This window comes from Scyliorhinus canicula, chromosome 20 (genome assembly GCF_902713615.1).
Source record: "Scyliorhinus canicula chromosome 20, sScyCan1.1, whole genome shotgun sequence".
NCBI lineage: Eukaryota > Metazoa > Chordata > Chondrichthyes > Carcharhiniformes > Scyliorhinidae > Scyliorhinus > Scyliorhinus canicula.
The window spans coordinates 17,900,527-17,922,698 of record NC_052165.1 but is presented as its reverse complement, the minus strand read 5'-3'; the positions used below and the strand labels follow the sequence as shown (position 1 = coordinate 17,922,698).

At 43.9% G+C, this 22,172-nt stretch overlaps 1 protein-coding gene across 1 annotated transcript in view; it reads left to right on the top strand.

Moving 5' to 3' along the window:
- Positions 1 to 21,917, top strand: part of lemd3 (LEM domain containing 3) — a 55,960-nt gene extending 34,043 nt beyond the window's left edge. Inside the window, 9 exon segments of the mRNA XM_038780193.1 lie at positions 3,261 to 3,362; positions 3,466 to 3,568; positions 3,671 to 3,849; positions 16,416 to 16,497; positions 19,027 to 19,132; positions 19,443 to 19,521; positions 20,207 to 20,239; positions 20,242 to 20,294; positions 20,296 to 21,917. Coding sequence (XP_038636121.1) covers positions 3,261 to 3,362; positions 3,466 to 3,568; positions 3,671 to 3,849; positions 16,416 to 16,497; positions 19,027 to 19,132; positions 19,443 to 19,521; positions 20,207 to 20,239; positions 20,242 to 20,294; positions 20,296 to 20,370 — 812 coding nt within the window. The 3' untranslated portion in view covers positions 20,371 to 21,917.
- Positions 21,918 to 22,172: the final 255 nt, after the last annotated feature.

Genomic DNA, 22,172 nt, shown 5'->3' with positions numbered 1-22,172 from the left:
AGAAGTTCTACTTAAGGCAGATATATACAATATCAATTATGCAGGACACCAAGATTGTATGACCGACATCATTTTATAATGAATAGTACCAAGGATTACAGAATAATCCGAATGGCCATCTCCAATGTATTTTTTAATTAATTACCATCCTATTCAAGGTATACTTGTGACACCTTCTTACATCCACTCCTCATTCCTTCAACCCCCTCAGTTCAAATTACTCCGGGTGCACCAAGTATATATATATATATATATATACACATATATATATATATTTTAAAAAAATTTTTTTAGAGTACCCAATTCACGTTTTAAAATTAAGGGGCAATTTTACTGTGACCAATCCACCTACCCTGCACATCGTTGGGTTGTGGGGCGAAATCCACGCAAACACAGGGAGAATGTGCAAACTCCACACGGACAGTGACCCAGAGCCAGGATTGAACCTGAGACCTCGGTGCTGTGACGCAGCAGTGCTAACCACTGCGCCACCGTGCTGCCCTTGCACCAGGTATATTGACAGTCCTGTTGAAAGAAGAGGAATGTTCTATTGATTTGTTACATCTTCATTCCTCCAAAAAGATTATTTCATACACTTACTGACTTGTTAAATGTTCCAGTAACCAAAACATTTCTCAGTGTGACTGATCTACAGGAATATTATAAAAAGAGTATTGACAGGTGTATTCTGCTTAGAAACTACTGAGCAATCATAGTGATGTCAGTGAAATGGTGGACTTTCAGCATCATTCGATTCTTGGCGAATTTGAACTTTTGTCTGGAGGGGGATTCAAAGGTTTAGCAAGAATTCTGTATTTAAAATCTTCCAAGGCTGCCTAACCAGCAGTTTAAAAAATGAAGCCGGAACTAGGGAAGTGCACAGGCCACCAAAAGGTGTTTTTGATTTTTTTTAAAACATAAACTTTTAACATCTATGAAGCTTGGCCCTATTCAGGACAAAGCCTGCTTGATTGGCACCCCAACCACAAATATTAATTCCCTCGACCACTGACACAATAACAGCAGCGTATATCTACAAGGTGCACTGCAGAATCTAACCATGGCTTCTTCGGCAGCACCTTCCAAACCCATGACCACCACCATCTAGAAGGTCAAGAGCGGCAGATACCTGGGAACACCACTACCTGGAAGTTCCCTTCCAAACCACTTGCCATCCTCACCTGGAAATATATCACTGGGTCAAAATCCTAGAACTCCTGCCATAATAGCACTGTGGATGTACCTACACCACATGGATTGCAGTGGTTCAAGACGACAGCTTATCACCACCTTCTTGTGGGCAATTGGGGATGGGCAGTGAATGCTGGCATAGCCAGCGAAGCCCACCTATGAACGAATAAAAAAACAAATCTATGAAAAGACAGGGTAATGTTTTGGAGCACATCTGTGGCTGATAGTGGAGTCATTGCCCTTCAGAGTTGGAATCTGGCCATCTCTCTTTGATGTTCAATCGTATTCTCGTCACTGTATAATCACTATCAACATCCAAAGAGCAGTCCATAGATATGCAGGTTGGGTGGATTGGTCATGATAGATGCACGGGGGTACGGTGGGGGAGTGGGCCTAGGTTGAGTGCTCTTTCGGAGGGTCGGTGCAGACTTAATAGTCTGAATGGTCTCCTGCTTTGTAGAGGTTCTATGGATTCTATCCTGAGGGTTATTGTTGACCAGAAAACTGGAGTAGCAATATAAATTCTGTCGCTATGGGGGCAGTTCAGAGGCTAGGAATTTGTGTTGTGTAATTGTCCTGGTTCCTCAAAAGCTTGCCCACCATATACGAGACTCCAGTTGGGAGTATGATGGAATATTCCCAACTTGTCTGGATGAATGCATCTTCAGCAACCTAGCTCTAGACCATCGAGGACAAAGCAACTCACTTGATCAGCAGCCCATCCAGCACCTTAAATAAAAATCTGTTGCTCCCAACACTGGCACACAGCGTGATCAATGTGTACCATCTATAAGATGCACTGCAGCAACTTGCCACCTTTGACAGCACCTTCCAAACCGCGACCACTTTAAAGAGCAAGCGGGTGGCAGAAAAATAGGTACACCACCACCCGCTGGGTTAAAATCCTGGAAGCCCCTCCGTGATGGCACTGTGGGTGGACCTACACCAAATGGACTGCAGAGGTGGCAATTCACCACCACTTTCTCAAGGGCAACTGCGGTTCACATCCCATGAACAAATATAAATTTAAGAGGCGGTTTACCCTCTATGTATGGATGGCCCATACAAAGAGATCTTCAGTCCTCTTCCACTCATCTTTGCAACCCAATTGGTGGTCTGTCATTCTTGCTACATCAAGGGTGGTTTTGTTTGCTGTGGAGATTGGGTGCCAATTCTGACATTCTTACTCTACATTGTGCAACAATCCAGAAATTGCCATGCAGGTTGATCAGTAGCAGCTTGTTTAAGTTGCCAAATATACCCTTTTCTCCAATTAACAGACCCTCGACCATGTCATTGTCCTATTTTTCACAATTGGCTTTCACTTCTGCCATCACTAAAACCACCTCTGTGACATTGCTGAAACACTCATTCATGCCTTTGTTACATCTAGTTTCAATTCTTCTAATGCACTCCTGGTCTCCCACTTTCTATATCCTTGAACTTGGGGATCAGAGTTTTGGATGACCTCATGTTTTGGCTCACAGGAAGTCCTGTTGACCTATTACCCCTGTGCTCACTGACCTACAGTAGCTCCTAGCAACATTTTAAAATTCTCATCTTGTTTTCAAATCTCCACGGCCTGGGCCTTGACTATCTCTGTAATTTCCTCCAGGTGCACAACCCTCCGATATCTTCGCTAATCTAATTATGGCCTCTTTCTTGTGCATCCCCAATTTTACTTGCTCCATCCTTAGTGGCCGTGACCAGTTGCCTAGGCCTCTAAGAATTCCCTTCTATTTTTCCAGCCCTTGACTGGACTTTCCTCCTTAAGACTCCCCTTAAAACCTAAATTTTTTGGTCATCTAACCTAATATTTCCTTATATGGCTCTATGTATTTTGTTTGTAACGCTCCTATGAAGTCATTGGGACATTTTGTTACGTTAAAGACACTCTAAATTGAGAGAATAAACATGTAATTCATAGTGTACTTCAATTTTTTAATTGCTGAATTCCAGTAAATCCTTTGGCAATACGATATATATTGTTTCTTAAAATTGAATGTGGGTTGTACTATTTTATTGGACCATCTTTGATTTTAATTGGTATTTATTTATAACATTTCTAGGTGTGGGAATTGTGTGGGGAGTGCTTCATTACATGAGGTACCGTTGGCGGAAGGAAGAGGCAGAAACCAGGCAGATGTATGACATGGTGGAAAGGATCATAGGTACCGAACACACCTTTTGGAATTAGATTGTACGTCAAGACTGGAGAAATTCACCAATAAAACACATTGATTTAAAACTGGTTGATTTACTTATATTGTTTAGATGTTCTGCGAAGCCATAATGAAGCCTGCCAAGAAAATAAGGATTTGCAGCCCTATTTGCCTATTCCACATGTACGTGATTCTCTTATACCACCCCAGAATAGGTAAGACAAGTCATCAGTATCGACTAAAAATTGAGCCTTCAACTAATACAATAGGTGAAAATGTGTTTTCACTAAGCATATTTTTTATTTGGAATTTCGCAGGAACAAAATGAAAAAAGCGTGGGAAAGAGCTGTGACTTTTGTTGAAACCAATGAGTCCCGTATTCGGAAAGAAACCCAAAGAATAGGCGGAGGAGATTTCTTAGTTTGGAGGTGGACTCAACCATCTTCAACATGTGATAAAATTACAGTTGTGCCGTCCAAAGTATGGCAAGGAAAAGGTATTACGTTGGCATCCAGTGCATATTTTGGCATGTTTTTAAATTCTCTAGGTTTGATTTTTTTTAAGTAAATGCTAACACGCCACAATTGCAGTGAATTGTTAAGTGCCAGTCTCTTAGTTGGTTTGCTTGGCATGGTAGTTGACCACATGGTTTTGCTCACAGCACTGACATACTTAAAAACATGGTGTGCATTTTATTATGCATATAGTTTTTTTAAAAATAATTTTAATTCAAATTTTTCAACAACAAATTTTCTCCCAATAATAAAATAAACAAGGTATAGAAATAAACAGAAAGAAGAACCCCCCCCCCCCATACAAAGCAATAAATTAATAACAATACAAAAAAATAGAAAGTAGCAAACAAACAGTCGCAAAAACAAACCCCCTTAACAGACCCCTAACCTACCTCCACCCCGGGGTTGATGCTGAGATTGACCACCCTCTAACCCTCCGCCAGAAAATCGAGAAAGGGCTGCCACCGCCAGAAGAACCCTTGTACTGACCCCCTCAGGGCAAACTTGACCTTCTCCAGCCTGATGAACCCGGCCATGTCGTTAATCCAGGCCTCTGGGCTTGGGGGCTTTGCGTCCCTCCACTGCAAAAGAATCCTACACCGGGCTACTAGAGACGCAAAGGCCAGGGTACCGGCCTCTCTCGCCTCCTGCACTCCCGGCTCTGATGCTACCCCAAAGATCGCGAGCCCCCAGCCTGGAACCGACCACCTTGGACAAGGTCCCTGCCACCCCCTTCCAAAACCCCTCCATCACCGGACACGCCCATAACATGTGGGTGTGGTTCGCCGGGCCTCCCGAACACCTCCCACACCTGTCCTCTTCCTCCAAAGAACCGGCTCATCCTGGCCCCAGTCGTGTGCGCCCTATACAGCACCTTCAGCTGAATTAAGCTGAGCCGTGCGCAAGAAGAGGACGAGTTCACCCTCCCCATGGCGTCCGCCCACGTCTCCTCGTCGATCTCCTCCCCTAGCTCCTCCTCCCACTTCGCTTTCAGCTCTTCCACCGAGGCCTCCTCCTCCTGCATCACCTGATAAATTGCCGAGATCCTACCCTCACTGACCCACATCCCCGAGAGCACCCTATCCTGCACCCCTCTAGGCGGCAGTAGCGGGAACCCTGCCGCTTAACAAACACCCTAATATGCATATACCTGAAAGTATTCCCAGGGGGGAGACCCCACTTCCACTCCAACTCCTCTAAAGTCACAAACTTCCCATCGAGGGAAAGGTCCCCCATCCGCCTGATACCTGCCCTATGCCAACTCAAAAAACAACCATCTATTCTCCCTGGTGCAAACCGGTGATTGCCCTGTATCGAGGCCCACACTGAGGTCTTCACTTTCCCCCTCTGCCGCCTCCACTGCCCCCAAATTTTGAGGGAAGCCACCACTACTGGACTCGTAGAGTACCTTGCCGGGGGGAGCGGGGCTGTCACCAATGCCTCCAAACTCATGCCCACACAGGACGCCACCTCCAACCTCTTCCATGTGGCACCCTCCCCCTCCATCACCCACCTACGAATCATTGCCACATTCGCAGCCCAGTAATACCCACACAAGTTGGGCAACGCCAAACCGCCTACCTCCCTGCCTCGCTCCAGGAATACCCTCCTCACTCTCGGGGTCTTCCCCGCCCACACGAACCCCAAAATACTCTTATTAACCCTCCTAAAGAAAGCCTTCGGAATCAATATGGGGAGGCACTGGGAGAGAAACAAAAACCTCGGGAGCACCGTCAATTTAACTGACTGGACCCTACCAGCCAAAGAGGGTGGCAGCGCATCCCACCTCCTAAACTCGTCCTCCATCTGTTCCACCAGCCTCGAAAAGTTTAGCCTATGCAGGGCCCCCCAGCTCCTAGCTATCTGGACCCCAAGATATCTAAAGCTCCTCTCCGTCCTATCTCCCTCTCGTGGTCCCCCAGGTGCAGCACAAACAGCTCACTCTTCCCCATGTTGAGCTTATAGCCCAAAAAATCGCCAAACTCCCCAAGTATCCTCAACACCTCTGGCATCCCCCTGCCGGATCCGCGATGTACAACAGTAAATCATCCGCGTACAGCGACAACCGGTGCCCCCACCTCCCCCACAATCCCCCTCCAGTTCTTCGAATCCCTCAGCGCCATGGCCAAGGGCTCAATCGCTAATGCGAAGAGCAGGGGAGACAAGGAGCACCCCTGCCTCGTCCCCCGGAACAGCCGCTACCAGGGAATTATACAGCATCCTCACCCATCTAATGAATCCCTCACCAAACCCAAACCTCCTCAGCACTCTCCACAGGTAGCTCCACTCCACCCTATCAAAAGCATTCATCGATGCTACTATTTCCACCTCCCCATCCGCCAACGCCATCATCATGACATTAAGAAGCCGCCGCACATTGACATTCAGCTGCCTCCCCTCGGGACCACAACTTCCACCCTCCTGGACAGTATCTTAGCTAACAACTTTACGTCCACGTTGAGGAGTGAGATCGGCCTGTAAGACCCACACTGGAGGGGGTCCTTATCCCACTTGAGGATCAGTGAGATTATTGCTCTAGACATGGTCGGGGGCAAAGCCCCCCCCTCCCTCGCCTCATTCAGGGTCCTCACAAGCAGCGGGCCCAGCAGATCTGAGATCATCTTATAAAACTCCACGGGGAACCCGTCAGGTCCCGGTGCTTTCCCTGTCTGCAAGCTCCCCAGTGCCTCCATCAGCTCCTCCAACTCGATTGGGGCCCCCAGACCCTCCACCCGCTCATCCTCCGCTCTTGGGAACTCCAACCCTCTCCCTGTGTGCTCGAATAGATATCAGCTCCCCTCTGACCACCGCCTTCAACGCTTCCCAGAACACCCCAACTTGCACCTCCCCATTGTCATTAGCTTCCAAATACCCCTCTATACCCCTACGGACCCGCCCACATACTTCCTCCTCTGCCAGAAGCCCCACATCTAACCTCCACAGCGGAGCATGGTCAGATATGACTATCGCCGAATACTCCGCCCCCACCACTCTCGGGATTAGCGTCCTGCTGAGGACAAAAAGTCAATCCGGGAATAAGCCTTGTGGACATGGGAGAAAAAGGAAAACTCCCTACCTCCTGGCCTGAAAAACCTCCACGGGTCTACCCCTCCCATCTGGTCCATGAACCCCCTCAGCACTGAGGCCGCCGGCCTCTTGCCCGTCCTTGACCTCGAACGATCCAGAGCTGGATCCAACACAGTATTGAAATCCCCTCCCAAGATGAAGCCCCCCGCCTCCAGGACCAGGATCTGGCTCAATATTCGCCGCATGGCCCGCATCATCCCAGTTGGGGGCGTACACATTAACCAGAACCACCCGCTCCCCTTGAAGCCTACCACTCACCATTACATCTCTGCCTCCACTGTCCGTCACCACACTCGACGCCACAAACGACAAGCTCTTGCCAACTAAAATCGCCACCCCTCGATTCTTCGCATCGAGCCCCGACGAAACACCTGCCCAACCCAGACTCTTCTCAGCCTCACCTGATCCGCCACCTGGAGCATAGCCACGTCCGTTCCCAGCCCCTTCAAATGCGCCAAGACCCGGGACCGCTTCACCGGTCCATTCAGCCCCCTCACGTTCCATGTGACCAGCCGAATCTGGGGGGTCTTCCCGCTCCCTCTGCGCCGGTTAGCCATAGCTCTCCCAGGCCCGCCCCTACACACACACACACACACACACACACACACACACACACACACCCCCCCCCCCAAGCTAGGGCCCCCTAGCTGCGCAACCCCTTCCATCGTACTTCCGTAAGTCAGCCGACTCCTGCTGACCCCGGATGCTCCCACCATCCCAACGACCCCCCCCACAGTGCCGGCCCCGCCCACTGCTCCTCCAGCACGGGAACAAAACCTGCGCTTCCATCCCAAACCCCGACCCAACACGCAGGAAAAAGACGGGCACATGATCCAGCGGGACCGCGAACAGCTCCCCAGCCCTCCAGTGAAAAAGCGAAAAAGCACCCAAATAAATAAATAACAGCCCCGAAAAAGCAGAAACGCAAAAAGGCATCATCAAACACAACCAATAAAAACGAAAGGATATCAAGGAGGACAAAGCCTCCGGACAGTGTACATCATTCCCCAGCCTCCCAGTCCTCAGTTCGAGTCCAGCTTCTCTGCCTGGTCATAGGCCCAGGCCTCCTCCGGAGAATCGAAGTAGAGCTGGCGATCCTTGTAAGTGACCCAGAGGCGGGCCGGCTGTAGCAGGTCAAACTTCACCCCCTTCTTGTGAAGCACTCCCTTTGCCCGATTGAAACCAGCCCTTCTCTTTGCCACCTCCGCGCTCCAGACCTGATAGATCCTGATCTCTGCATTCTCCCATTTGCTGCTCCTTTGTTTCGGCCATCTCAGCACACACTCACGGTCAACGAAGCGGTGAAAACGGACCAGCACCGCCCTAGGCGGCTCGTTCGGCCTGGCTTCCTCAACAGCACTCGATGGGCACCCTCCAGCTCCAAGGGTGCCTGGAACGACCCCGCGCCCATTAACGAGTTCAGCATCACAGCCACGTAGGCCCCCAAATCCGAACCTTCCAGCCCCTCCGGGAGGCCCAGAATCCGTAGGTTCTTCCGACGGGAGCGGTTCTCCATCCTTGCCAGCCATTTCTTCTGAAGCGCCTCGTGCGACTCCACCTTCATTGCCAGGCCCAGGAGTCCGTCCTCGCTCTCCGAGGCCTTTTGCCGTAGCTCTCGGATCTCTGCACCCTGAACCGTCTGAGTCGCCATGAGCTTGTCCAGCGATGCCTTAAACGGTTCCAGAATCTCAGCCTTCAGCTCTCTGAAGCAGCTCCTCCTGCGCCCACTGCTGCCAAGCTGCTGGTTCCCCGCCCGCCGCCATCTAGTTTTTCCTGCCTCACATCTTTCTCTGCTCCAAAGCCGATTTTTTGACCGCTCCGTTCCTGGTCCAGTCCATCCACCGGCAGATAAGCACAGTGGATGTGTTCCCACACGGGGAAAAGTCCAACCAGCACCGCTATGGGCCCTTAAAAGAGCCGAAAAGACCAAAAATAGCGGGAGCTACCGAACGTGCGGCTTAGCATCACCGCAACCGGAAGTCTGCATACTTAGTTTTAAATTATTGTTTTGTAAAACTGAATTGCAGTTTGTATGAAACCATGTGAAGTATACCATTCATTGCTGCTGAGGTATGGGCATTTTTCACCTTACATAGGCATGGCCCACCTAACAAGTATTTGGTATGGAACACCAATTTGGTATGGAACGCCCATCGAGTATATGCACCTCAAACCCATATTTTTGTGTTGTACTTAACAAGCCTTTCCGATTTGATTGTTTTTAAGTTTTCCCCATATATCACCTGGAATCAATTAGAAGTGTGGAGATAAATTCTTTGTTCATGCTCCACACACCACCATAAGTCAAGTTTGGTTTATAAACCGGTGATCCTGTTCATGTAAATTAAACACATGTCATGGGTTTGCAGATCAGCATCAATGAATATTGTCTATAAAGCTTTAGGGCTGTACCATTGCACCAGTTTATTTTCATCCAGCCTAAAAAACTATGTTCTACCCCAGTTAAAAATGGCTCTATACTGCTCCTTTATTGCACTATTCAGACACTTGCACCAAATCCAGTTTCCCCACAGACATAGATCAGATAAGATGGTACTTATAATTAACTGTTGCAGATTTATTTTTGTTTCCAAACTAGTTGCATGCCACGAATTGGGTATTGACACTGGTACAGATAAATGCAGGTGTAGAACACCAACAATGTTCAAAATCTGATAAAATAAAGCAAAACATTTTTTTGAAGAATTGTGCATGATTGTGGCCTATCTCCAGGCTCCGCAGATGAAATAGACCAAGGCGCAGCACTTGCTGTACTTACTGCAATGTTTCTGCCACCTTCCTGTTCCTTACGAACTTTCTTTTCTAAATAAATTTAGAGTACACAATTCATTCACTTTTTCCAATTAAGGGGCAATTTAGCGTGGCCAATCCACCTACCCTGTACATCTTTAGGTTGTGGGGGCGAAACCCACACAAACGGGGAAAATGTGCAAACTCTACACAGACAGTGACCCAGAGCCGGGATCGAACCTGGGCTCCGGCGCCGTGAAGCAGCAGTGCTAACCACTGTGCCACCATGCTGCTCTTGTTCCATACAAACTGGTCTGCCACTCATCTGTCTGTTTATGAACCATGAAATAGACTGAATAAGCACAGGCTACTGGCCTTCACAGATTGGACAGTATATTGACACCAATTGCTGTTTAATGGTTGAATAGTGTGAAAGATAAAATAGCCTATTAATAAAAGTTGGTTGGATTGTCACCAAAACCTGACTGTTGCTCAATAGATTGTTTTGGTTCCCAGCCACACGTGTAAATATTAGCCAAGTTAAAAATCTCATGCTAAAAATGAATTTAGCGTACCCAATTTTCTTTTCCATTTAAGGGGCAATTTAGCGTGACCAAATACCACCTACCCTGCACATCTTTGGGTTGTGCCACCCGTTATATATCTATATCTATTGTAAAACTTGATTAACTATGAACACTTTGTCCGGTGGTCCTTAAAAAGCGCTATATAAATGCAAGTCTGTTTTTCTTTTAAGATAGGCAATATAAAAAAGAAGTTTACTGAAACGTCAAAAATTGGGAAAATCGAGTTGCTCTGATGTCTCCTTTACGATTGTGGAATTTTGGTCATACATGCAGTAGTAGTTGAAATTATGTAAAACCCCAGTTGAAACTACAGAAACTGCCTACTTGCAAAAGCTTTTCTGCAAACCCTGAATCAATATCCAGAGTCACCACTATTCTGGACCCCATGGATTCTCATCACATCAAGTTAAATGAGGGCATGGGAACCTGCTGATTACCACCTACTGCTCACCTTCAGGCTGATGAAACAGTAGTCTTCCATGTTGATAAGTAATCCTCCATGTTGAACACCACTTACAAGAGGCACTGAAGGGAGCAAGGAGACAGAATGCAATCGAGGGTGAGGAACTTCAATGTTCATCACTGAGTGGCTAGGTTGTATCAGTACTGACTGAGTCCTGAAGGATGTATCTGCCAAACTGGCTGCGGTAAGTGGTGAGAGCCAACAAGAAGGAAGAAGCTGATTGATCTCATCCTCGCCTGTTGCAGTAAGAATGACCACCAAAAGATTTTGTGGCCCCAGGCCACTGCCCCTGTGGAGTTTCCACACACCCCTGTCTGCGTGGGTTTCACCCTCACAACCCAAAGATGTGCGGGGTAGGTGGATTGAGCACTTTTTAAAAATAAAACAGCAGATTGAGTGAACAGGCTATATAGACTGCTGAGCAATTTCACAATCCAATAAATAAATAAAAGCTCTGTAGTCCTACATCATGCCATGAATTGTGGTGGACAATTTAAACAACAACTAACTAGGGGAGTCTCGTAAGTCAGTGAAAAAGAGGCTGAAGCATTTGCAACCATCCTCAGCCAGAGGTACCAAGTGGATGATACATTTCTGCCTCCTTCCAAGGCCCCCATCATCACAAATGCTTGCCTTCAGCCAGTGCACTCCCTGTGATATCAAAAAACATGTAAATACACTGGATACTCCAAAGACTATGGCTCCTGACAACATTCTGACAGTAGAAGACTTGTGCTCCAGAGCTTGCTGCTCCCCAGCCAAGCTTTTCAGGTCAGCTACAACACTAGAGTCTCCTACGAATTTGGAAAATGTCCAAGTATATCCTCTCAAATAAAAAGAAATGGGACAAATCCAATCTGGCCATTTACCATATAATCAATTTACACTCAATTGTAAACCAGTGATGGAAGGTGTTAGTATCAAGTGGCACTTTGCAGTAATCTGCTTGCTGATGCTCAGTTTGGATTCCTCTAGAGTCAGGTGGCTCTGGACCTCTTTACAGCCTGGGCCTAAATATTAATGAAAGAGGTGAATTCCTGAAGTGAAGTGAGTGCGACTGCCCTTGACCTCAAAGCAATATTTTACTCAGCGTGGCATCAAGGATATCTAGCAAAATCAAGGCCAGTGGGAAGTGGGAGGAATTTTCCACTGACTGTCATCATGCCCAGCTTAAAGGAAGATGGTTGTGGTTGTTGGAGATCAAGCATCACAGTTCCAAGACCTTGCTGCAGGAGTTCCTCAGGGCAGTGCTCTCGGCCCAATCTATTCAGCTGCTTAATCAATGTTCTTTTCTCCATCTAATATTAGAAGTGGGATGTTCACAGCTGATTACAAACTTTTCAGATACGGAAGAAGTCTGTGCCTGCATGCAGCAATATCTGGGCACCATTCAGACATGGGCTGGGACAGCACAGTAGCACAGTGGTTAGCACTGTTGCTTCACAGCATCAGGGACCTGGGTTCGATGCTCGGTTTGGGTCACTGTCTGTGTGGAGTTTACACGTTCGCCCTGTGTGCATGGGATTCCCCCAGGTGCTCCGATTTCCTCCCACAAGTCCTGAAGGCCGTGCTTGTTAGGTGAATTGGACATTCTAAATTCTCCCTCCGTGTATGCGAACAGGTGCTGTAGTGTGGTGACTAGGGGATTTTCACAGTAACTTAATAGCAGTGTTAATGTAAGCCTACTTGTGACACTAATAAAATTACAAATAACATCTGTGCAAGTACCAGGCAAAGACCATTTCTAACAAGAGATAATCTAATCATCTCCCTATGACATTCAATGGCATTACCATTGCTGAATCCCCTATCATCAACGTCCTGGAGTCTTACCATTGATGAGAATTTTTACTGGATCAGCTGTATAAATACTGTGACCACGAGCAGGTCAGAGGTTAGGGGTCTGCAGCAAGTGTGATGGAATACTCTTCCCTTGCTTGGATGAGTACAGCTGCAGCAACACTTAAATGTGACACCATCCAGCCAAAGATGCCTGCTTGATTGACGCCCACCCACCAATTTAAACGTTTATTCCCTCCACCAACAGTGCACAGTGGCAGCAACATATACCTTCTACAAAATGCACTGCAGCAAGCCACAAAGGCTGCTTCAACTGCACCTTGCGAACCTGCATCCTCTACTACTTAGAACAGTGGTGGACTGCCTGTAGCCACATGCGGCCCATCTGGGCTCGGAGTGCAGCCCATGAGACGTTTTTGTAACCATTGCCCACACGCAAGATAGCCACATTCCATTGATTTCCGTCTGCCTAGTTTTTCCCCTACGGTATGACTGAAGTGATGCAAACGTAAAGCAAGAGGATGTGCTTGCTGATTGCTCGCAACATTGACTGTGAGCCTTGTGTTTTCTCTGCATCCAAAGTGTAAATATTTATTTTGTTTTTACCAGTTGAAGAGAGTTCTATTAATATATAAATGGCTGAGCATATTCTGTAACTTGTTATGAAATATTCGGCATGTTTTAAATGTACCTAATCTTATTCATGGAATCATGGGGCAGCATGGTGGTGCAGTGGTTAGCACTGCTGCCTCACAGCGCCGAGGTCCAAGGTTTGATCCCGGCTCGGGGTCACTGTCCGTTTGGAGTTTGCACATCCTCCCCGTGTTTGCGTGAGTCTCACCCCCAAAGATGTGCAGGGTAGGTGGATTGGCCACGCTAAATTGCCCATTAATTGGAAAAAATGAATTGTGTACTCTTAAATTTATTTTTTGTAAAATCACGGAATCATGGTTAGTGAACATGTCTGATTTAATTCTTGCGGCCCACAGATGGAGGGCCACTCCTGCGACCAGCTCACTAGCCAAGGTTGACCGTCACTGGCCTAGAAGGGCAGGGTAGATGATGTATGAGAACATCGCCACCTCCGAATTCCCTTCCAAGCCACGCGCCATCCTGACTTGGAGCTATATTGTCATTCCTCGTTGTTGGGTCAGAATCCTGATACCCACTCCCTAATTGCACTATGGATATAGCTACACCACATGGACTGTAGTGGTTCAAAATGTGTCTCACCAACACCTCGTTGGGTATTGGCAAGAAATGAAGCCTGGGATGCATGAGTCCCATGAACCAATATGGTGGTTTTACGTGGAGTGTTTAAAATTTGTAGATACTTTTAAGTTTTGTGTCTGATTTGAAGCAATTTTGGTTGTCTTGCTTTGTATCGTTGAAAGACTCGAGGCAAGTCAGTGAGAAGTCAGTGGATAACTAAGTGGATGGAATACAATCTACACTGTTACCATCTTCTCGGGAAGAATCTTTGATCATGTTCACTGTCATTTGACTGATGTTTGCTATTTCAAGCAAATTACAATTATGGTAGATACAAGACTGCCACGTAATGCAATACTCATAAATTTACTCTGCAATACTATTTGGATGATACAATAATGCCATTTTCTGATCTGTCCTGGAAGTTGGTTTTATGGTAGTGATTTAGGAATATTCCTGTTCTCAATTTGGGCTACTTTGGTACACTGCTACATTATGTGGAAAGGAACGATTACCACCTTGTGGAATTCCTTTTTTTATTTTGAAGAAATGGCCTCCTTCACACTTTAATCCCACCGAGCCATTTCTTCAGATGTTGCAATACTGTGGTGTTTTACGGAGAGGAATTTGCTGGTTCATCACTTCCAGTTTAGATTCAGATTTAAAATAATCAAAACAGTTGCTCAATCCCAAAACAAAACAAATGGAAGAATGCTTGAGTAGAGCATAAATGTGGAATAGACTGATTGGGCTGAATGGTCTGTTTCTGTGCCATAATTCCTACCTAATGATCCAAGTCCTGGACCTTTAAAGGATATGGTGGCAGACCTACTATAAAATAGCAGAATGTTTTGTGTGCACTAAGCAAGATGTTTTGCCAGAATCTATGAAGCTAGTCTTTATTCTTTCTTTGGTGTGTGGAGGGTGCAACAATTCAAATTATGAAGTCCTTGCGAAATATGTCATTCAGTCTTTCGTCTCATTATCTCCCCTCAAAATGACCTTTGCTTGAGTATCATCATCACTTGATATTCTATTGCAGTGACAATTCTTTGAGTTTAATTATAGTAGTTGCAATAATGCCCTGGCATAAGTGAACCTTGATGGCAAGTGGCAGCTGACTTTTGGACAAGGGGCGGCAAGGTGGCACAGTGATTATCACTGCTGCCTCAGTGCCAGGAACCCGGGTTCAATTCCAGCCTGGGGTGACTGTGTGGACTTTGCGCTTTCTCTCTGTGTCTGCATGCATTTCCTCCGGGTGCTCCAGTTTGGTGAGGTGGAATGGCCGTGATAAAAATCGATCCATGGTTTTAGGTGGGATTACGGGTTAGGGTGGGGGAGTGTGCCTAGGTGCAGGGTGCTCTTTCAGAGGGTCAGTTCATCTCGATGGGTGGAATGGCCTGCTGCATTGTAGAGATTCTATGGTTTTATGAGGGTGGTAGGGACATTGCAGGCAGCTCTTATCCTGCATTCATCTGATGTACGCACACGGGTACTTGCAAGAATCTGATGCTGTACAATAATTGGAGCGGAAATACTCAAATTCCTGTACTACATCAGTTGAGGCCAGTCATTAGAATGCATGTTCTTGGTAAAAATACTTTTTTCCTGACAAATGAACTTCTAAATTAAACCTGCTAATTTGAAGGCGCTAAAACTTTAAGAATTCTTTGTGCTGCTGGATGGGTCCGGTTTTCTGTCAAAATATTTTGAGAAATTGTACAATCTTAATGTAGCATGGAATAATGTTATGATCTTGAGCTATTAACTAAGAACTATGCCACAAGGATTCATATTTTTTTAAAACTTACCAGACAAAATGTAAACAAAGCAAGTGCAACTAATTCAACACTATTCTGTTAAACCCTTGTTACCTCAACACAAAAATCTTAATAGACCACTTTCCGTTCTGTTTTTAATTCCACTCAAGTTTTCCTATATGTTACCGGATCCTGAGAGTACTTTCACTTCTAAGACTAAACCAAGGTGAGCCACAGCTCTCAGGAATTAACTTTTGGCTCTCTTTAGTTTCCCAGTCAGGCACTTCGAGTTACTGGAAAGCTCTTGCATGCTGTTCCTGCATAGTAACTCCAACTCAAGAACACCCCTGTTCCTTATATATACATGTGTATGTATATATGTTGCCTTCTCAGTCTTCTAAGCTGACTGCTATTTCTGTGAGAAAAACACCGGGATATACTCAAACCAAAAGACTGCCTTCCAACAATCTATTTCCATGGCAGTGTGGCACACCCGGGATGCCCCAAAGTGATTCAGACTAGTAAACTTTCAATTTTCTCCGCCATTTGATCTGAAAAGTATAATTATACTTTAAGACCTTCTTTTTCTTGTTGTTCCAAGTCTTCCTTTGATCTGGGACCCGCATGAACAATTTAACCCCCTAATGGAAAGAACTCTTAGACATCTCATTGTCACTGAGAAACTCAGGAAAAATAGCCCATTGTTAACATTTCCACCGATGACCTTTTTAAGTAATCATAGACTATCCTTTGAATGGTAACTATCTTAGTGTGGTTGCCAGTTCCCCTAGCCTAGGTTTCTATACTTTTCCAAGATTTATCTTTTATATTTCTAAAGCATGTGAATCATAAAAATGCATATTCATAACATGCCTTTTCTTCTGTAGCCTTCCACCTTGATGGTAGAAATTCGCCACCTAACAGTTTGACGCCCTGTTTAAAGATCCGCAACATGTTTGACCCAGTCATGTAAGTACCTAATGAGTTATGGTGATTCTATTGAGTTGCCTATGAATGCTGCAGACTTGATCAATGTATGTTAAAGCTGCAAATTTGTGGCCAGTTTTATGTTGTGAAGTTTTTTTTTAAAACTGAGCAAATAATTTAACTTTAGTTCCACAATTTGACATTGCAACTTTTGAAACAAGTGGAAGTTCAGTTCTGTGCTCAACTGTCATTTTTATTTGAACAGCAAAGTTACTCGGATGATAGCAAACTCCAAAATGGAAGGTTTCGGCTGCTGAGTTGATAATTTGGGCTCAATCAATTTCTTTCATTTACTACTTTCTAATGTGTTACATGGAGCATTAATATTTTTGCATTGGAGTAACAAAGTGAGTGGGTAGTTGCTTTTCTAAACACTACTGATTTGCATCAGACTAAAGAAGGGGATTAATATAATTTCATAATCAGCTAAGGATTCATTGGAGTTCTGCTTTAACTATTTGTTTAAATGTACGAGTTAAATTTGAAAGATTACATTTGTGAAGTTTTTTTTTCCATTGCCCGTTCTGTCATGTTTCCAAAAGTATTTTGTAGTCTCTTGATTGGTTAAAGGATGCCCTAGTAATGTCCAGTGCCATGTGTTTTCAAACCCTGCTGCCAAATCTCAAAATAGGGTTCTTTTATTGGGTCTAGTCTGATTGATGTGAGAATGGTACAATTAGGTACACATGGAACTAGTGCATGCAATATATTTGGAATTTCAAAAAGCATTCAGTGGGGTGTGGCAGATGTTAATGCACAATTAAGGCTCATAAAATTGAACGCAATATATTAGTATGGATTGTGGATCCGTTAATAGTCACGCAAGTAGGTATAAACAAGTTACTTCAGTATTGGCTGGCTGCATTTGGTGGGATAGCATCCTGATCGGTGCTTGGGTGTCAGCTATTTGGAATCTATATCAACAAACTTGGTCCCCATATCTGGGCTAATGTATCCTAATTTGCTAATGTTGCAAAACTAGGTGGGAAGTAAATCATGAGAAGAGAACAGGCTACAAAGAGATGAAGAGAAGTTTAAGTGAGTGGGCAAGAGGGTTACAGACAGAGAATATAATATGGAGAAGTGTGAAGTTGTCCACTTCATTGAGAAAAATAGAAAAGCAGAATATTTCTCGGTGAGAGGCTTTGAATGTTTGTGTTCGGAGGGACCTGCATTGTAAACACAAATCTTAAAGTTCACAAGAAACAGTAAGCAATTAACAAGGCAAATGGTTTTTGAACATTTATTATAAAGAGAGGACTGAAATACAAGAGCAAAGAAGCCTACTGCAATTATATAGTAATTGTATCTGGAGTAGTATGCACAGTTCTGGCCTCCTTACCTAAGGAAGGATGTACTTAACCTTAAGACAGTGTTAATGAAGGTCAACTGGAAGAGTTTAAAAGAATGAGGTAATCTCATTGAAAAATAAAATTCTTCTCCCAGTGGTTAGCACTGCTCTCATGGCACCAAGGTCCCAGGTACGATCCCGGCCCTGGGTCACTGTCCTTGTGGAGTTTGCACATTCTCCCCATGTTTGCATGGGATTCGCACCCACAACCCAAAGATGTGCCGGCTAGGTGGATTGACCATGCTAAATTGCCCCTTAATTAGAAAAAATTAATTAGGTACTCTAAAAAAAATTTTTTTTTTAAATTAAAAACATAAGATGCTGAGTGGATATTCCCTCTGGTTGGAGAGTCTACAGCTAGAGTTCAGGTGTCAAAATAAGGGTCGAATATCTATAGCTGTGAGGAGAAATCTCTTCACTCGGTTATGAAGTTTTAAATTCTCTACCACAGAGAGCTATGGAGGACCAGTCATTGATTCGATTGAAGACAGATTGAAGTACTTTCGGGCACTAAGAGAATCAATGTGTATAGGGATAGCGTGGAGGAGGAATCAGCCATCACCTTATTGAATGGCAGAGCAGGTGCAGTGGGCCACCTGGCCTACTCTTAATTGTTACATGATAGTTCTGGCCTAATGGACCTTCTGTTCATTTCGCTTTTTCCTATGTGCTAACAAAAAAATGAGTCCAAATATAGAAATGCACAAATAAGGAAAAAAAATTTGGAAATAGATCTTGAAAATTGTGCGAACCAGTCTTCTTCAGTTCTAGCAAATGACATTTAGAACAACAATTTGTATTTGTATAGCACCTTATCTCATATGACACATGAGATGGGTGAGATGACAAAAGGCTTGGGCCAAAGTAGGTTTTAAGGAGTGTCTTAAAGGACTAATTTGAGGTGGAGAGGTGCAGGAAGAGACTTCCATGAGTTTAGGGCCTCAATATCCAATATAAAGCTCCTTTCTGTAACATATGATACACACGAGGTTGTTCATACCGCATAACCTTCATTCAGATGGTCATAGATCCAGAGATGAAAGGCCAGTGGCTGCTCCACTAAGCTATCCAATTCTCTAAAAAAAATATTTTTGGTTACTTTCTACTTTACATGAATATGTGATTTTCCATTCAATAAAAAATATATTTTTATTTTGCAGGGAGATTGGGGATGACTGGCATGTCGCAATTCAGGAAGCAATCCTAGAAAAGTGCAGTGACAATGAGGGAATTGTTCATATTGCAGTGGATAAGAATTCGCGTGAGGTTAGAAGTACTATCTTTTTATCGGCAGATATTCTGATTTCATCATCTTGATGTCTTATGAATGAACGAAAATCGCTTATTGTCACAAGTAGGCTTCTAATGAAGTTACTGTGAACAGCCCCTCGTCGTCGCGTTCTGGCGCCTATTTGGGGAGGCTGGTACGGGAATTGAAACAACACTGCTGGACTTGTTCTGCTAGGCCTACTGTGTGCCTAACTAATTTACTAAATTGCAAGAAAAATTATAGTCTTTGATGTGGTTTCCTTGTTTTATTCATGTACAGTAATTTCCTCCATTCTTTCTGCTGTAGGGTTGTGTGTACGTGAAGTGTTTGTCTCCAGATTTTGCTGGCAAGGCTTTTAAAGCACTTCATGGCTCATGGTTTGATGGTAAGTTGCTTTAAAATGCTCATACATATGCAATTTCATATTCTGCAGTTTGAAACCTGAAAATAAACTTGCTACGTTGAAAAATTGTAAAACAAAAACAACATCCTATTGTCAGCAACTTTTCACAAGGAATGCAAATTAACAGGCGAATCAGGCCTGCTCTGGTTCACCGTTTAAGCCTACTCGCAGCTAGAATTGTATTTGGAAGGCAGTGGGGAGAGTGGGTGGTGGTAACAATTCATAAGGGGCATTGCATTGTGCTTGGAATCCATTAGACTGCTGCAGAAAAAATGATGAAATTTACTTTATGCTGTTGTGTTTAAGTGTCATGTTGAAGCCCGGCACTTCGCCATTGAAAGACACTGATAGCCCAAATCTATTACAGACCATTAATAGGACAAATATTACTTGTTTACTGAAGTCACCTGAGGCAGTTGGAAATTATACTTTTTCATCTTTAGAATTCTTAATTATGCAAACATTATTGCACTTGCGAGTGGTAGCTGTTTTAAAAATGGCAAAAGTAGCAAGTAAAGGTTTATTTTCTAATCGGTTATAATAATTGTGCAATGTAAAATTCATCATCAGAAGTCTTTGCTCTCTAACACATTGTAGTGAATATAAACAATTGTTTCCATGGTGCTTGCTTGAGTCGTCTTTTAATTAATTTTTTGTTTTTTTTCAGGAAAACTAGTGACTGTAAAATATCTGAGACTAGATCGTACCATTATCGTTTCCCTCAGTCTGTCCATTGCAACACTCCCTTAAAGCCAATCAAATAGGTACATGAATTCAATGTCACATCTGCGTCTTCTGACCAACACAGCTAACTCACAAGGAGCCTCATGAGACTTCCACCCCTGCCAGTACTGTTACACTGCAGCAAGCGAAGTCCTGCTTGAATGCTCTGTCTTCCTTTTTATTGCTTTTATATGTACACTTTTGTATTATAAGGAGTGCATCTTTTATGTCAAGATGCCAGGAAGCTGGAGAAAATTTCCAAAGGAGCTATCTGTAGCATTGGTGTATTGGGTAAAAAGTAGTGGTGTAGAAGTAAAACAAGGTCTGGCTTTCATACAACAGTTATTAATTCTTAAGCTATGAACTGGGCATGAAGAGTTTTGTTTACTGGAAATTAATATTTTTAAGGTATATTGGAGATTAATCATGTACACTACGGTCCAATCAGTATTTGACCACTGAGCGAAAGGAGAGGATATCATCAGGTCTGATTCAACTGCTCAAAACCGTTTGCATTTTTGGAATATTGAATTGCAGTGCCTGAATGTAAATTCACTGTAGTTTGGCGCAAGACAGACTAGATAGCACTGCAGGGTAATAGCAGAGAACAAGAACACAAATATATAGGGCGCATTTTTGTTTTAGATGAACTTGAACACCAATAAGGACAGTTTTATAGTTAGCTGTCTGATTAACAATGAGATCCAACTTATTTGTACGCTAAAAATGTCTGGGTTAAAAATGGATTAAAATAGTACTATCCTGCAGAAAGAAGAAAAGCAGCTGTATTATGTGAACTGTCATAATTTGCAGAATGACTATGTACAGGTTACTCAATAATGCAAAACAAAAAACTTATTTTGATTAGTAACTCAAGCCACCTTTCATTTAAGTAAATACAAGCAATCAGTAATGGAACCCCTTGCAGAATGAGTATAGATTTGCGCATTATTTAATCCTGCTTTTATTTACTGTTTATTTCAAATTTGTCATAAACTGCAGTTAAGAGCGTTTCAGCATGGAATTGCACAAATGCAAATGTTTACTCCGAGTAAATATGATGCACACTGCCTGCAGGCAGAACCTTACTGTGCCTTACCTTGTGTGTGCTTGATACAGGCACTGTAATGAATAGGAATGTAGGTTAATTCCCAGTTTAAAGCGTTCCACTTTGAAAACTAGCCAGTTTGTTCTGTACAGCTTTTTGTTGCACTTTGGGTTAAAAAGTTGTACTAAAAGTAAAGCAAGGAATCTTGCTGTACCTTGTGTGCATCGTGTGGTGTTGATATTATTCATGTTTTGGGCCAAACCGGTGGTGCACCTGATTGTTGATCTGTTGTAAGAGTGAATGTATAAGTGGATGTGGCATTTTTTTCAAGAAAAGGGGCACCACTTGATGCAGATGCATCTTTGAATTTTCCAGCTTCTATGATGTATTTCATTTCATGTAAACATTGTACATTTATATATTGTAATATGTACCATTATGCAGCTTATTTTGCTTATAACTGTTAAGATTGACAATATCCCCTACCTGCAAGACAGATGGGAAGGTGTATAATATCCAGAAGTTCAAACAGTTCAAATGTTTAATGTAATTTGTCATTGTCTTGTAAAAACACTCTAATTAAAGGTTTACTAGGGGTTTTTAAAAATGCTGGTATTTGTCTGTTCTTCATGATCTCTGTTTCAGCTCCTACTGCTAGTAAGGTTCTATTATCTTGCACCTCAAGAACCTGTAAAGTAAAATATATTTAAATCATTATCCACCATGTCATAAAACATTCTAGGTGAGAGCATAGTTGCATTTCGATTGTGCTTCATCATATCAGGATGTCCGAGAGCATTTTTACAATCAATAGATTACTTTCAAATGCAACAGCCATTTTGTGCACAGCCTTCCACACAGC